At 42.1% G+C, this 17972-nt stretch overlaps 1 protein-coding gene across 21 annotated transcripts in view; it reads left to right on the forward strand.

Annotated features, from left to right (window-relative positions):
- The window catches only part of ELAVL2 (ELAV like RNA binding protein 2), a 152399-nt gene that overhangs the window by 86540 nt on the left and 47887 nt on the right, over positions 1-17972 (forward strand). For 14 of the 21 annotated variants that reach the window (XM_083719448.1, XM_083719462.1, XM_083719459.1 and 11 more), the window contains one exon: positions 17712-17802. The exons of the other annotated variants lie outside the window; for them this stretch is intronic. In XM_083719448.1, the coding sequence (XP_083575574.1) occupies positions 17712-17802 (91 nt within the window). The remainder of the gene's footprint in view (positions 1-17711; positions 17803-17972) is intronic. 21 annotated transcript variants of the gene reach the window in all.

Consider the following 17972-nt stretch of genomic DNA (forward strand, 5'->3'; position numbering starts at 1 on the left):
AATAGAATCATAGTATTAAAGGGGAAAAGGTAAAGGGATGGTTAAGTCCAATCAAAGACGACTATGGGGTTGTGGTGCTCATCTCGCTTTCAGGCCGAGGGAACTGGCGTTTGTCCACAGACAAGTTTTTTGGGTGATGGGGCCAGCAGGACTAAACCGCTTCTGGCGCAATGGGACACCGGGACGGAAACCAGAGCACATGGACATGCCGTTTACCTTCCCTCTGCTGTGGTCTGTATTTATCTACTTGCACTGGTATGCTTTTGAGCTGCTAGGTTGGCAGGAGCTGGGACAGAGCAATGGGAGCTCACCCCGTCGCGGGGATTCGAACCGTCGACCTTCCGATCAGCAAGCCCAAGAGGCTCAGTGGTTTAGACCACAGGGACCACAAGTCATTTGTAGTCCAACCTCCTGCAATGCAGGAATTTCCATTAAAGCATCCATAGTGGACAACCATCCAACCTCTGCTTAGAAACCTCCAAGAATCTGTTCCACCGGCAAACAGCTCTTAACTGTCGGAAAGTTCTTCCGCACGTTTAGTCGGGATCTCCTTTCTCGGTGACTTGAATCCACTGGTGGTTCATGTCCTAACCTCCAGAGCAGGAGAAAACAGGCTTTGTGCCATCCTCCATGTGACAGCCCTTCAGGTATTTGAGGATGGCTGCTGATGTTGCAGTTACAACCATTCGTTGGGATTTGTGTCTGTTTTGAATGTATTATATGCTGCTTAGGGATGCGGGTGGTGCTGTGGGTAAAACCTCAGCACCTAGGACTTGCCGACCGTATGGTCAGCGGTTCGAATCCCCGCGGTGGGGTGCGCTCCCGTCGTTCGGTCCCAGCGCCTGCCAACCTAGCAGTTCGAAAGCACCTCCGGGTGCAAGTAGATAAATAGGGACCGCTTACCAGCAGGAAGGTAAACGGCGTTCCGTGTGCTGCGCTGGCTCGCCAGATGCAGCTTGTCACGCTGGCCACGTGACTCGGAAGTGTCTGCGGACAGCGCTGGCTCCCGGTCTCTAGAGTGAGATGAGCGCACAACCCTAGAGTCTGGCAAGACTGGCCCGTATGGGCAGGGGTACCTTTACCTTTACCTATATGCTGCTTAAACTAAGCGGGATGCAAAACAAGATAGGTTTGTTATTTAAATAGATAAGCAATCAGTGGCAAGTCCAACAGGAAGAACAGACTTGATATCTGCCTCCTCCCCCCCCCAAAAAAATAATAAGGTGGCTGACTTGCTCAATTGCTCTTTTTACAATTTGAATTAACTTAGCTGGGTTTGGTGTGTTTTTTTGAATTGGAGCTGAAGAAAACCTTTCCGTCCCCCTTGTGGAGGGTTGTGTAAAATTTAAAAGCTCTCCATGTGCTGCTGCTGCTGCTTAATTCAGTGCACCACCTGAAATCTTCAAAAATAAACCATTTCCAGTTTCTCTTTACTCTCTTTCTCTCTTCCTAATATCCACATATCTGTTTACTGGAGTTACTCCACTGACACCCGTCATGTTGGCTTTGACCAAATTTTTTCAGAGAAAAATCCAATGGGCTCCCCCCCCCCCCCCCCGTTAATTGGTTAGTTTTAGACTTTTATTCTTCCTTCCTTTCTGGAATTTTTGGTTAACATTTTAATCTTGTTTTTAAGTTGTATTCATTCAACTTGTTTTTATTATTGCTTGTTAGCCGCCCTGAGCCCGGCCTTGGCTGGGGAGGGGGTTTAAATTATTATTATTATTATTATTATTATTATTATTATTATTTATTTATGCATGTGGAACAAGTAATTCGAGGCAGGGTACCTAAAGAATTTTGCAAGTTGGCTGATTTTCACTGTTAGGATCTGATATAACTCAGTCCTGGTGTCCTTTCACAACCTTTAAATACATCAGTAAACCAGCATTTTAAAACATTTAATTTTTAATTTTTTTTAAGGGCTTATTCCTGCGAACCTTCCATGCAGGTTAAATATTAATGCATAGCATGAAGTAAAAACAACAACAACCTAACATAAAAATTTAAGTGACTTCCTTCTATCCTAAAACACAAAGAAGCATGCTGTTGAATTTCTCACATTTTGTAAATATTTTACAAGCATGCTGTTAAAGATAACTTCTAAAGATTAACATTAGTTGGACTATGACACTAAAACACACTGTACACTTCTTGACACTTTACCTAATCGGCCATTTCGGTGTGTGTGCTTTTGGGTATTAGAAAAGCACTTGAGAGGTTTTATACCATATGCAGATTAACATCAGTTTTGTTTGCAAAATATGTCTGACCATCTCAATTGAATCCCAGTCAACTTGGGGTGCAGGAGAAGTTTCTGGAAGGCTCAGTTTTCCGCTTAAACCTGTGAGAAGAAAACAGCTGTTCTGAGAAAGCGTATTCTCCATCATGGAGATCACGTGTTGCGGGGCAACGAAGACACCCCTCTTTTGCTGGGTGGGTTAGTATAGATAACCACGAATCTGACTGGGCACCCCTCAGTCGTTGGGGAGAATTTGGTGTAGCAATTTTATGAGTGACTGTTGAGGGGCTATTTATTCCCTGCGCGCAGCGCTGAGCTTCCTCTTTTCGCTGTGCGCATTGGATCACCCACCAACCCTCCCTATAAAAGTTGCATCTGCAATATTTGTGTGCAATCATCTATTAAACCTAACCAGGCTCAATTCAGATTCAGTCACAGAAATCGTACCCCATGCTGTCTGAATTGACAAACGATGGTTTGTAATTGATTTGTAATACTGGTTTGTAAACGAGAATCAGAAACCTGAACTGAACTGAAAAACAAGAGCTACAGAGTGTGTTCTCCTTCATGGAGAGCACGTTTTGCTGTGAGGGCAAACAAGACATCCCTCTGTTGCTGGGCAGGTTAGTTTGGATGGTCACGAATGGGCACCACTTGGTCGTTGGGAAGAATTTGATGTTGCAATTTATGATTGACAGCTGAGGGGCTATTTATTTCCTGTGCGCAGCGTTGAGCTGCCTCTTTTTGCTGCCATTTGGCTGATTGGCTGGTGCCATTTGGTTTTTGCCTACTGCGTAGCAAATCGTCACAACTTGTAAGGTTGCGGTTAGGCATTGGTTATATTTGGTTGGTGGAGGGGGCATGGTTGGCTGTGCCTGCCCCTACAATGCTGCTGCTGCAAGGGAATTCCATTAAAGGAATCCAGGGGCTCGCCATGCTTTTGTCCTAACCCCTGTCAAGGGGCTAGGGCCATGCAAGAGCTCCTGGGAGCATTTGGGGAGAGGGGAGGGCCTGGCGCCCAGCTCTACGATCTCCCCCAAAATGTTCTCCCTTACTGACTTTCGCAGGTTTGCGGATGTCAGTTCTGTTCCTGCCTCTAGACGGGAACAGATAGTCATGAACCAATGCCTAAGCAACCACTCACATGCTGTGATCAATAAAGTTGTGGCCAAAAATTATGCCAAAAACCTTAAACAAAAATTCTGTGTGAATTCTGTTTTTATCTGAGGGTGGCTATGGGGTCCTCGACATGCAAACATCCCAAAACAGGACGTGTGTTCTTCTGGCATCTTTCTGTGGGTTCTAGCCAGGGTGTATTTCATTTAAATCAAATCAATTTATTATATTTTTTGCAGAAAGTCTCATTCTTGCTGGTGTAATCTTAATATTTGCAACCAGATGAAGATTTCATTTTTGGAATAATAAATGTTTAGAATAGTTTTTACTTTTACATCAAAAATTACTGATTTGGTTATACTGTTAGAAATACATTCACAGATAATTATGACATGATTGTGAGGTTCAATAAGTTAACTCTTTATATTTGGACAACTTTTCTGCTGTACTTTATTGGAAGGAGAAAAATCATCATTGCCTTAATAACAATTTAAACCATTTATTTAACTGAAACAATAACATTATAACATATGTATCCATGTTCATTAAGTGATGTGGTTAAACAATTTTTTTTAAAAAAAAACCAACCACCTTAGACAGAGTTTTAGCAGACATGAAAAACTTAAAGCAAATCTTTATTTCCTGATGAAAAGCCTTTGGACTATAATGTAACTTAAATAGAAAACTATCTTTAGAAAGATTTTTCCTCCAGAAGCATTTTATTTTCAAAATCTGATTTAAATAAACGCTGACTCCCTCGGCCTGAAAGCGAGATGAGCGCCACAATCTCATAGTCACCATTGACTAGACTTAACCGTCCAGGGGTCCTTAAGCAGGTCCTCCAGGACTTTGAGCCAAGATGGAACAATCTATCCCCCCCCCCAAAAAAAATTTCAAATTAATTTTCCAAGTTTTTAACAAATACAACATAACACAAAAAACAAACAAAAAAAAAACAAACATAGAAAATTTCTTCCAATCAAAATCCAAGCTAATCTCCATTGTTAAGTGACTTCCTCAAATCTTTCCTAACTGATTTTCATTAGGTCTCATTTTAGCAATTTTCCAATATTCATTTTCTAATATAATTAACTAGTTCGAATTACTAACTTCCTTTCTTTTCATCATGATCTCAATCCATAATATTATACAATTCAACATATTTTAATCCTAATCCAATTTAATACTTGCAAGTATTTCCACTTATATAATATGATAATATTTAGCTAGATATTCCTTAAATTTCTTCCAAGCTTCTTGATATTTCTTCTCTTTCTGATCGCGGATTCTTCCAGTAAGGTCAGCCAGCTCCAAAAAGTCTAACATCTTCATCTGCCATCTTCCACTGTTGCTATTTCTTGGGATTTCCAATTTTCAAGATGGAACAATCTAGTGGACTTCTACCATTGCAGTTAACCGTGAAGCGAAGATTCAGGAGACATGCCTTGAACAAAGTAGTAAGAGGCTGTAATTAGACGTGGTGCCTCTTATGATCCATGCACAAGCAATTAAAGCTGACTCATTTACATGCCGGTCTTTAGAAGAGGTGGGTTTGCACTGGAAACCTGTAACATGGGTCAATATGGTGGGTCAATACCTGCTTGCTTGAGACCCCTTTGCCCTAGCCCCAGGTGAGCAGATAAGTGGCTGTTACAAACCCAATAGGCTCTTTGTGTAGTCAACTTTCTGCTGTCTGCTTGATGGTTTCTCACCCTGGTGCAAAACAAGCTCAAATAAATCTGTTGTGGAATTATATAGGGCATGTACATTATGTTTATTCAGTTCCTTCTACTTTTCGATAGCAAACCTTTTGATCTGGGGTTAAGCTGCTAATTTGTGGTCCTCAAGCAACTTAAGTCACTAAGCACTCTTAAATTTACAGCACTTGGAGAATTAGCTTAGGATTTCTCTTACTATAAAATTCATTTGGAAACGTGTTCCCCTGAAATCAGCAGAATTTATATTTTGGAAGATGAAAGGGTCTGTAATACTGGTGCAAGCTCTCTTTCAGTGCTTTTCATGGTCTCTGCGTTTTTCAGAGTCCAGAGAATTTAGATATGACTTGGCGCACCCCTTTTCTTGTTCGCATATTTAAGTCAACACAGAATTGAAGTAGTTGTACTGTTTCGGCCTTTGGGTCGGAACGGATCCACAACACTGGAGATTAACTACCCAGTCTTACCTATCTCTAGTGGGCCATGTTCTGTATTTAGCAGGTGTTTCCTTGAGATTTGTGATGCTGGTGGTGGGCAGGGTATTCAAGCCCCTGTATGGGGCTTACAGTGCATGAATCATTTAGCTAATTATTTTCATTGCTGACATGCTTTATAGTGCATCACCCCCTAAATCAAAGGCAACTTAATTGGCGGCCCCTGGATCCTGTTAGACTACCATTCCCATCATTATCATCCAGAATGGCTAATGTACATGGATGTTGGGTGAGTTCAGAAACATCAAGTTAGCCACCCATGCCTTACCTTACTTGCAGAAAGTAAAATTAGAGCTTTTAAGATTATTTTAAAAGGTTAAACCATCAGGTACCCAGGTTTGCTTGCTTTACTGTGTTTCTACAACCAAAAATGCAAGGCATTCTAAGTAGCTTCTGTTTCCTGCAGTGAGAATTCTCTTGCTCTTCTGTATGTCGCACAATGGGTAAACCTGGGTGTTTTATCACTCAGTGCACACCTGGCAAGGGTCAGCTGCCAATCCTGGTGTCTTCTGCATAATTTCACGTGGACTTTAAGTCCAGCTTTGGTACCAAAATAGCCCTGGTGGTTCTGATGAATGGCCTTTGCTAAGAAAAGGACAGGGCAGTGAGATCCCTGCTTATCTTTTTGTGGATACAGTGGGACCTTGGTTCTCAAACTTAATCCGTTCTGGAAGTTTATTCCAAAACCAAAGCGTTCCAAAACCAAGGCGTGCTTTCCCATAGAAAGTAATGCAAAATGGATTAATCCTTTCCAGACTTTTAAAAACAACCCTTAAAACAGCAATTTAACAATTTTACTATCTTAACGAGATCATTGATCCATATAATGAAAGGAATAAACAATGTACTGCAGCCACACAATCATTCCATCAGTAGCTGAACTGGGTTCCACACAGTCACAAAGACAAAACAAAAAAAGCCACAAAAATGCAAAATAAATAGCAAAAGCAGACAGACCTCAGCGTAACACTCAAAACGGAAGTGTGGCACTCAAAAAGGAGCACGTTTGGCTTCTGAAAAAAGTTTGCAAACCAGAACACTTACTCACGGGTTTGCATTGTTGGGTTCCAAGTTGTTTGAGTACCAAGGGTATTTGAGAACAAAGGGACCGCTGTATTTTAGATACTATCAGCCACAGTCCTCTTCCAGACAGCCTCTCTGGGTTGGAAATTGGGGACACGTTTCACAGTGGTTTCTTTACTACATCTGATTCCAGAAGGTGGCACTAGATATCTGCTCCCTGGTATTTATGCTATGAAGTTCTAAGTGAGCTCATCTGGATATTTGGAATAAATTCGAACCTCAGCCTGTGCAGAAATGGCGAAACCGACTGCTTAAAACCAAGAGGACAACATGATGATATTTTCATAGAAAGATGGAGGCCCATTGGTGGGCAACCTATCAAATTATCACTCATATGAAATCACGTGCAGGATTTGAGAATGGAGGAACAGAAAATGTAGAGAATGGATTTTGGGGGCTTAGAAAATAAATGTAGATGTGTTTTAATGCAACTATTGAGGGGGATTTTTTGGGGGGGAAGGAAGTCAAGAAGAAAAGGTATAACAAAAAAAGCCACATACAGATTATATATAGATAGGTAGATGATAGATAGATAGATGATAGATAGATAGATAGATGATAGATAGATATAGATATATAGATATAGATAGATAGATAGATATGATTGGATTTATGTAATAATTTGGAAGGTTTAATAAAATCCATTACACAAAAGAAAGAAAATTGAGCCTTAGCTGTCAGTCACATCTTGTAGGATCATCTTCTTGTATTGTAAGGCCATTGTTGGAAGTGGTTCTTCAGGTGCCAGTACCAATTGAGGTACAGTGAGAGGAGACTTCCTTGTGGTAGAGTGCTGCCTACAAAATGCTTTCAAAGAGGGTCACCTGTATTATCATTTTGGAACAAGGTGAAGGCATTTTGTTTTAAATTTTAGTTGTTTTTAAGAAGGGTAAGCCCATCCCCTTAGCAAAGTTCTCGGGGTAGCATTACAAACAAAAACTGAGACCACAACAGTAGCTGAAATACATATTGTTAGCTAAACTTTTCAGCGGAGATAAGTGTGAACTTTCTGTTTATATTTAAAAAAAAATCTAAATTGGAAATGGATCTGGTTTTCAGCAGCTTTAGATTTCTTACTGAAAATTCATATTCTGTAATGTGTTACTCTGGTGTTTTGAAAGGCACACTGATTTTTTATTGGAAGGTTGGGATATATACCAGTATGGTGTAGGACTGGGAGATACCTGGTTTTCTACGTTGTGATATGCCACCAACTAAACATCGCAGTACATGGATAAATCACAATGTCTGAAATAAGGATGGCGCTATCTATATAGAGGCATTGGCTAGCTTCACGTCCTACCCTCCAACATCTTGACTTTTGCATAACACATACATACACACATATACATGATTTGCGATATATTGGCAGGTCAACAATCATGAAACCAATATCACAATATGGACTTCAAACAGGTTTTGGATGATATATCGATACAGTAGAACCTTGTGTTACGTACCATCCTCCTTGCGAACGCTGCGGGTTACGAGACCCGCCAACCCAGAGGTAGATGCCCCTTGTTGCAAACTTTGCCTCAGGATGCGAGCGTAAGTTGCGCGTTGGAAAGTGCCATTAGCGAAAACACACCTCATGTTAAGAACGGTTTCAGCTTAAGTTCGTAACTGGGGGTACCACTGTATATCGCCCAGCCCTAGTGTGGCATGGTGGTTAGCATTGAATTAAGGACCTAGGAGATCAGAGTTCATTTCCACACTCCGCCATGAAGCTCATTGTGTAACCTTGGGCCAGTCACCATCATACAGACTAACCACAACCTCACAGGGTTGGTTTGAGGATAAAATCGAAAGGGAGCAAACCACGCATGCCACCTTAGGCTGCTTGGAGGAAAGACGGGATGTAAATGGAAAGAATATAAGCCTACGATATTAATAAAATCTGTATTGCAAGTGTTTGCAAACAGCAGCTGTTTGCATCCACGCTTCACATTTTTAGGTGTAAATGAAACACCTTTGGTGAAAAAGTGTGCTGCATGAGACAACACACTTCTCGGTTGTGTGCCCCTTAACAAGCAAACCTCGATCTTCTGCTTTTCCTTTCCTCTTGGTCTTGAGGCATCTTTTCCTGAGGTTATGATCACATGTGTTTGACTACTTATATAAATACTTTACCTTCCGGAATAGTGAGATGCTAAAGGGGAAGGAATTTGAGAGTTTGTGCGCGATGTATTGCCATCTCAAATGGTCTGAAACTGGTATCGCGATCTGGAAGCTATACCTGTTTCAGACAATTAAGCAATATTATCGCCCAGCTCTACTGTTTATTTTTATATTCATTTTTCTTTATCTTTTTCCTTTCCCTTTTCTTCTTTCTCTCTTTTTGCCTCTGGATTCATCTTTTAGTTTGGACAAAAAAGAAGAAGAAGATATTAGACAATAATCTTTGTATTTTTCTTCATGAACCCTAATAAAAAATAATTAAAAAGAAAAGAAAATTAAGACACCCCCCCCCCATTTCAGCCATACAAAAGGACCTCTTGTTTAAACGATTGTAAGAACCCTACATGGGCTATTGACGAAATATAGCCGGGCTTTGTAGAAATGCGGATAAAAGTATTCCCATGGAGCATCCAAATGTTTTAATGCAAAATTCTCAGGCACAGAACTTTATGCAGTGGTCTGAAGGCATTCTGAAAGTCTCACTGAGGATGCGTTATTGTTAATGTGGCTCCTTGTAAGTCCTATTTTTTTAAAAAAAGAAAGGTTGCACACTGTGGTTTGTACCTAGACCATATAACACCGGTCCTGAAAGACCTCCATTGGTTCCCAGTACGTTTCTGAGCACAATTCAAAGTGTTGGTGCTGACCTTTAAAGCCCTATATGGCCTCAGCCCAGTACCTGAAGGAGCATCTCCACCCCCATCATTCTGCCTGGACACCGAGGTCCAGCTCCAAGGGCATTCTGGTGGTTCCCTCACTGTGAGAAGCCAAGTTACAAGGAACCAGGCAGAGGGCCTTCTTGGTAGCAGTGCCTGGCCTGTGGAATACCCTCCCATCAGATGTCAAGGAAATAAACAACTATCTGACTCTTAGAAGACATTTGAAGGCAGCCCTGTTTAGGGAAGTTTTTAATGTTTGCTCTTTTATCATGTTTTTAATGTTCTGTTGGGAGCCACCCAGAGTGACTGGGGAAACCCACCCAGATAGGTGGGGTATAAATGAATTATTATTATTATTATTATTATTATTACTATTACTATTACTATTACTATTACTATTACTATTACTATTACTATATTATTGACAGACTCCAGTCTGAAGAGTTAAGATTGATGGACAAGACCTTTCATAACTAAAACCTGCAGAAGCAAATAAACGAGAACCTATAATGCATGAAGTTTCATTGAGCTGTATAAATTGCTGGTGGTTCTTAGGCTGAGAAGATGTGCATCAAAGAATGTCCCTGCTGCAGCATTGGACTAAGAAAGCCTGCAACTCAGGATTCATTTATGAATGCCTTGCTGTCTGATCCCTTTAACAATACCTTTTTAAGTCTCCTTCTAGCAAAAATAGGGCCTGAGACTTAAAAGCTCACAGTGGTAACATGTTCTTTGCAGAGCAGGATCTGGCTTGTGGATGTTGTTGTCTGCATTAGAATGGTAGGCACAAAATACTGTATGTGTCAATGTGCTTTTCATGCCAATTTTTAGAAGTAGTATTTTGTGTATCTGTCTTGTTTCTGAAGGATTCTTCCCACTCTTTATTCTGCATCCTTTGGTACCCTTTTAAGTTAGCCTGTGTGTGTGTGTGTGTGTGTGTGTGTGTGTGTGTGTGTGAAGGATTATTTGTGGACCACGTTTATTAGTTTTTCCCTCTACTTTGTGTTCCTTTGAAGTTGTGTGATATTCCTCAGGTAACTTATTTAAAACATGTTGCAAATATTTGACACAAATCCTATCCTCCTTTGTGCCAATATACTTTTATAGCAATAGTAAAGTAACTATATGTGTTGGGGTATATTGGTGTAAACTGTGTGAATGTACATGTTAAATAGGTGGTGTAATTTTGTGACTCACCTAGGACCTACTCATTAGCACCAACGTGTGCTGTCATTTTTAACTGAACCCCTGTCTTCTTCAGAGGAGGAAAGACAGTAGGCTAGTTCAATAAAGCAGTGTTCGAAATTAGCCAGGCGCCAGGCGCATTTTGCACCTGACTTTCAACCACTTTCAACCAAGTGGCGCCTGACCTCTCCACTATCTGGGGATCGTTGGATCTGGACTAGTCACATGCACACACCACAGCCTGTGAAATCCTATCAGTTACATTTTATCTGCACAATCGGAATGAATTTCTGGAGCCAATTTGTTTTTTCTGTGCAGCTGGAGCAGGAGCAGTCACCATTAAGAAAAAGAGGTCGGAAGAGGCCAAGATATACATGGGCTGTCCCTGGATCAAGTGCCTTTTCTTCTTTTAGTTCTCAGAGCTCTTAACCTAGCTCAGGGTTGTCATCTGAATTAGCCAGATGTTCAACTGAGAATCAGTCGCAGTCAATGTGCCATTTGAAATATGAGACATTGGAGTCCTCTTGCCCCCAAAATGGCAACTAGGCTTTCCATTTTGGCGAATGTAACTGAAATATACTCGGAGTTGCGTAGTGATTTCATGCTTTTTATTGCAGCTTGTAGGGACGCGGATGGCGCTGTGGTCTAAACCACTGAGCCTAGGGCTTGCTGGTCAAAAGGTTAGCGGTTCGAATCCCCGTGATGGGGTGAGCTCCCGTTGCTCAATGCCAGCTCCTGCCAACCTAGCACGTCAAAATGCAAGTAGATAAATAGGTACCACTCTGGTGGGAACGTAAACGGCATTTCCATGCGCTGCTCTGGTTCACCAGAACCGGCTTAGTCCTGCTGGCCACATGACCCAGCTGTACGTCGCCCCAAACCGGTTTGAAGTCCCATATTGTGATATCGGTTTCATAATTTTTGACTCGGCAATATATTGTGAATCATGATGTACGTGTATGCATTTGCTCCATGCAAAAATCACAATGTGGGAAAATCTGCAGAGCCAGCCAGTGCGTGGCCCGTGTAGCCGCTGCTGGCCGCCAGCCTTCACCTTTTATTCTTGGTTTTGTTTTGTTTTTTGACACAAGAAAGCCGCCTCTTTAGCGCATGTGCGGCAGCCTACAAGCTAGAGAACGTCTGCCCTCTAGCGGCGCTGGCCGTTCTACACAGGAAACCTCCACTTTACATACATTCAGGAAACCTCCACTTGTTTTTATATTGAGCGCATGCACTTGTTTTTATATTGAGCGCATTGTACATTTGAATATCTACTTGCCATTATTCCGACTATGTTTCTGCTTTCAGAGCTAGTTATTACTTACATTATTACAAAAAACAGTAATAATTGAATGCAGTGGCAATAATTTATGGTAATAAAGAGTGGACACATAGTCCTATAGATACAACCGGCCCTTTGAGGGTGAACAAACTGCTGATGCGGCCCTCGATGAATTTGAGTTTGACACCCCTGATCTACGGGATATCTAAGAATCTGGGATAGCAGTGGGAAACAGTGCTGGAATAAGGGAATTTCCTGCAAAAAAAGGGGAAGGTTGGCAGCTATGTGTGGACCTCACCTCTGTCCACCATCCCCAGCAACAAGAGCCCACATGTCTTGCCAGCCCTTAGGTCATGGGTAGGCAAACTAAGGCCTGGGGGCCAGATCCAGCCCAATCGCCTTCTAAATCTGGCCCGCAGACGGTCCAGGAATCAGCGTGTTTTTACACAAGTAGAATGTGTGCTTTTATTTAAAATGCATCTCTGGGTTATTTGTGGGGCATAGGAATTCGTTCATTTCCCCCCCTTCAAAATAAAGTCGGGCCCCCCACAAGGTCTGAGGGGAGGTTGACTGGCCCCCTGCTGAAAAGTTTGCTGACCCCTGCCTTAGGGGAATTCCCTGCCTGGTAGAATCAAGGAAGGGGGGATTTCCCCACCAAAATGCTGGCATCAAAAGGGCCAATAATCGCACACACACACCCTGCTGGATGGGCAGTGTTTTGCCGTCTGGCTGGGCATTGGCTGTGGGCCATGTTAAACTTGGTGCCATTCTTTTGAGTTGCAAGTAAAAAGTGAAATAACCTGGATAGCTCAGCTGGTTTGGGCGTGGTCCTGATAGTGCCAGTGTTGCAAGTTTGATCCCCGTATAGGACAACTCATGATTCTATGATACTACAAAGCTTTGTGTTTAATGAAACAGCAGGCTAGAATAAAATAAAATAATTAGCTTATACTCTTAGCTTGAATTTACATTATTGTTCCATTTCTGCCCATGGATATGCAGGTACATAAAATGGGGGCGTGGGGGGTGTTAAAAGGTATGCTAGATGCAAGCAATCTAAAAATAGGCTGACTGTCCTTGTGAGAACTTTTATTTCGACTTTCGTTTTTATGTTTGGGTTGCGTGCAGCTGATACTTAAAATTTTGTGTCGAGGTAGCTAAAGTCTAAGGATAATTGGGCATGTTGAATTGGTGCAGACAATCTCCATTACCTGCGTAAAAACGAAACAAAACTGAAATTTCATTATGAACCATACTAGTCACGGGCCTGGGATGCGGGTGGCGCTGTGGGTTAAACCTAGGACTTGCCGATCAGAAGGTCGGCGGTTCGAATCCCGGCGATGGGGTGAGCTCCCATTGCTTGGTCCCTGCTCCTGCCAACCTAGCAGTTCGAAAGGACGTCAAAAGTGCAAGTAGATAAACAGGTACCGCTCCGGCGGGAAGGTAAACGGCATTTCCGTGTGCTGCTCTGGTTTGCCAGAAGCGGCTTAGTCATGCTGGCCACATGACCCGGAAGCTGTACGCCGGCTCCCTCAGCCAATAAAGCGAGATGAGCGCCACAACCCCAGAGTCGGTCACGACTGGACCTAATGGTCAGGGGTCCCTTTACCTTTACCTTTACCTTTACCTTTACTAGTCACGGGCCTATCAAAATGTTTTCTTCCCCTCTGCCTGTAATGAGTCCATGCTTATCCCTATTTTTCCCAGTGCCCCTTCATGGGCTTCCACTGGCAGAAATAGGGATAAACATAGGCTCATTCCTTGGCTTAAATAATACTGAAAGAATGTGGGATTTGCCAGTCCTCTTGTGAGTGTTGTGTATTTCTACCGTGGGCCTAATGTTGCATTTATTGTCGCTTGCCATAACCTGCCGTTTTCGTATCGCTAAAAGGCGATTCACTTTGTTTCTTAAATGTCAAGGTAGGACATTTTTCTGTGTGTAAACAATGGTGGTTCTGATTCAAGAACACACCATTACTTGTTCCTAGGGTTGGAACACATCCTAAAAGTTTCCAATGTTCTTGTTAAATCGATTTATTTCGGTCGCTGACCAGAGTGGTGCTTGGAATGTCTGCTGTCCTCCTTCCAATGACTTGCTTGTCTCTGCCATGTCCGCTGTGCTTCCATACAAACCTCAAATCTCTGTACATTAATTGCTTGGTTTGCATTCCGATTGAGAGGGTGTTTTTGTGATGTTAGAAGAGGGATTTTTCCAAAGGCTGCAGTTTATTCTTGAGACAATTTCCCTTTAATCTTAAATGGCCCGTGTTGCTTCTGTGCACATTAAGAGTATGTACAATAGTTCTCTTGAAGTTTTTCATTTCCACTTCCCCTTATTCCTGGGAAATTTCCTTGGCAATTTGTAGAGGAGTGGTTTCCTTTGAAGGAGCTCTGTGTTGTCTTAATAGTGAGAAAGATGTGCGTGTCTAGGTCCCCAAGCCACCCCAATAAAACACAATTCACACAGAATTTTTGTTTAATGTTTTTGGCATAATTTTGGCCACAACTTTATTAAAATACAAAAAAATGTGAGTGGTTGCTTAGGCATTGGTTGCGACTATCTGACCCTGCATGGGGACAGACTGACATTTGGGGAGAGAATGGAGCTGGGCCTCACCTCTCCCGAAATGCTCCCAGGGGCTCTTGTGTGGCCCTAGCCCCTTGATAGGGGTTCGGACAAAAGCATGGTGAGCCCCTGGATTCCTTTAATGGAATACCGTTGCAGCAGCAGCATTGGAGGGGCAGGCAAAGCCAACCAATTCATAAAACCAATGCCTAACCGCAACCTTACAAGTTGTGACGATTTGCTACGCAGTAGGCAAAAACCAAATGGCACTAGCCAGTCAGCCAAATGGACAAAATTCCTACCGGGCCCTTCCCCAAAAGCAGATGACCCCATGACAGGCATAGCAAGGTCAATATAGGGAGAGTGGGCGGGTGATCTGAAGCGCGCAGCGAAAAGAGGAAGCTCAACACTGCGCGCAGGAAATTTAAGAATTCTGTCAGTCACAAAATGGCAACATCAACTTCACCCCAATGACAAGAGGAGCCCATTCACAGCAGTGGCCAACTACCTTCACCCACCTGGCAACAGTGGGATGTCTTGATAGACCCCACCGCAACACGTGCTCTCCATGAAGGAGAACACGCTATCTCACACGTTGCATATTATTACAGGGCACAGTAGCGAGAACGCAGAGATAGAGGTAGTCAGTTTCAGGCCATCCTATTTCTTTGCCAAATATTTTGTATTGGTACCCTTTGATATTTGATAGGTCTCCTTCTGCCCTCCGGAAAGGCTATTTGAGGTGTGGGCTTCAGGGGAAAGGAAAGACTGGTTGTGTACAACAATTTCACCAGGCGCATTTTGCACCTGGGTATTGGCCAATTGCCACCAAGTGAAGGTAGATGCCCAGGCGCCAGGACGGCACCTTGACATCTCCACCTTCTGGAGATCTTTGGATCTTGACGACTGTTTTCACACACTAGCAACGCATCCTGTAGAATTCCATCTGTTATATCTTACCTGCACAATCAGAACAAATTTCAGGAACCCAAACCATTGTATTGGAAAATTCAACTTTTGAGCCGTCCGGTCCCAAAATGTCCACTAGACATTCTGGTTTGGCAACCGTAACCCTGGTTTAATGAGCCATTTGGCGCCTGGCTTTATATAGCTGAGTTTCCAACACTGGTTGTGTAGCCTGCCCTCCCCTGTTGAAGGTCTGGATAATAGTCGTAAGCAACCATCATCTTCTGGCTTAGCCCAGAAAGAGCACAGCCTTTTCGTCTTTGCTTACCATTGTATTAAAAGTTCACAGTACCACTGAAGCTGCTGACATCTTTTATTCCTTTGGAAGAATGTAGGAGATTTTTTTTTTTTATGATATAGTGAAGTGTGATGTGTCTTCTAGTGAATGTGTACAATGACATGACACTAAATGTATCCTGTACCACTGCTTTTATCAGGTTTGTCAAGGTATTACATGAACAGCTAATAAATGTCATTGCTGTTCAGTATGTGTTCCATCTCGTGTTGAATTTTTCCCAGCTTATCTCATTCATATTCAACTTGTAACTTGATAATTCTGTCCTTGGAGGATTCACTGTTTTATAGCAGAGTGTGTGCTTTTTGCAGTGGATAGAGAAAAATCTACAGCTTAGGTGCCTTAGCGCTTAATTGAGGCTGTATACGTAGTGGTGCAGATTTGCAAGCAATCCAGTGAGCTAGTTGACTATTAATATACTTAATTTTGCAACGGCTGCATTTTAATCTTAACGATTTTGAACTTTTGACCAAATAATGTCTGCAATATGAAAGTTTAAACCTGCCGCGTACATGGTTGTCTGTAGCACTTGCATTGTGTACGTGATAAAGTGGGATTCCCCCCTTCTTTGTAAATTGGAAGATAATATTTTATTTCAAGCTCTTGTTGTGCTACAAATAACCGAACGAAAGCTGTGATGTTCAGTAACTCCTTTCCCGTTAGCTAGGAATTTTTGTGGAACTCTCTTTGCAAAACTGAGCTAAGCTCTCTTCAGTTTGGCCTGTGTGTGATTGAAAGCCAAAAATAATTTCCCCGAAGAATGAATTTGCTCCAAAAGGCAGTCTCTCCCCCCCCCCCCCCCGATGCTGTGTTTACATACATGTATCTATGTTTTAACAGGACAGATTGGCATACAATCGTATTTAGGCAAATGAATCCAGCTTGGAAGAGTTAGCAAAGATCGCTTTGTGTATTCAAAAAATTACTTCCGTCCTGCCTTGACTATCCTGCCGGCGCTGACCCAAGTTCAGAAAGCTGTAATTAGCAATATTTGTCACTGCCTAGTTTTGCAAAATTTTGAATCCTGGCAGGTTTACAATTTGCATGGGGCCTAACTTAATTTCTCTGTGTGCCTGGGAACAACGCATTATTGAAGACCATTTCTTTATAGTGGCTCTGTTGTTCCATCTCTGTAATGCTTTTCAGCTCTCACTAATGCTTCCCAATAAATAACACACTGAATGAGGGTGCTATTACAACATCAAATTGAACAAAGCAACTTATATCCTACTAAGGATATTATTTATGAACAGGGTGGATTCTAACAGAGCTAGACGGCAACTGATATGTAATTTAGAAGGCTTTTATTAAGGGGAATATGTATAAAATAGCCCATGGACACACAATTCAGCTACATTTTCTCCTTCTACCTGTCTCCACTAGGCATTTAATTCCCTCTCCCTGCCTGCCCCTATGTGCTCATCGTAGACACTTGTCTACAACACATGCATTTATTATACATTTAAGCAGTGCTTTTTTCTGGGGGGTACGCAGGGGTACGCATACCCCCTAAACATTTTATGAATCTTTGTACTTTTGTCCAATTTACTGTATTTATTTTTCCCAATTTGAACTATAAAATGGTGGTTTTCTTGAGTCAAAATGAGAGCACCCCTAAATTTTTTTTGGGGGGGGGAAGCACTGGGTTTAAGGCTTGGGTGCAAATGAAGCTAGCTTGTGCCACCTTTTTTTTTTAAAAAAAACCAAGCTTCTAAAAAAAAAGTGTCTTAATTCATGCAAAGCAACGGCAGCGGCACATTAAACGAATTTGAAAGAGATTAGATTGGAATTGCCTGAAAATTCTATTAAGCCACACTGCATGGACGTGCTGGGAATAATAAAGACAATTAACGGTAAATTTGTACAAACTGATTTGTTGCATTATCTTTTGCTCATCTAACATACGGTACTTTTTGTGTCCATATTGCAGCCGGCAACTCCAAACTAACATGGCAGTCAGACTGTGTGATGTGGCTTCTCTGCTTAGAAGTGGTTCGTGGGCAGCAGAGCCTTGGACTGGGGTCTGTGGGATTTTTTTTATTAAATTCTGTAGGATAATTTTCGACATGTTAAAAAGTAGTGCTGAGGCCATACCAAACCCTTCAAATTATATTCGGAATACCTCTTCATACCACACCTTCTCTTTTAAGTTTTGGTGCAGGAATCAGTCTGTATCCCTGGTTTTGGGGGA

This window comes from Podarcis gaigeae, assembly GCF_964106915.1.
Source record: "Podarcis gaigeae genome assembly, chromosome: 17".
NCBI classification, from domain to species: domain Eukaryota; kingdom Metazoa; phylum Chordata; class Lepidosauria; order Squamata; family Lacertidae; genus Podarcis; species Podarcis gaigeae.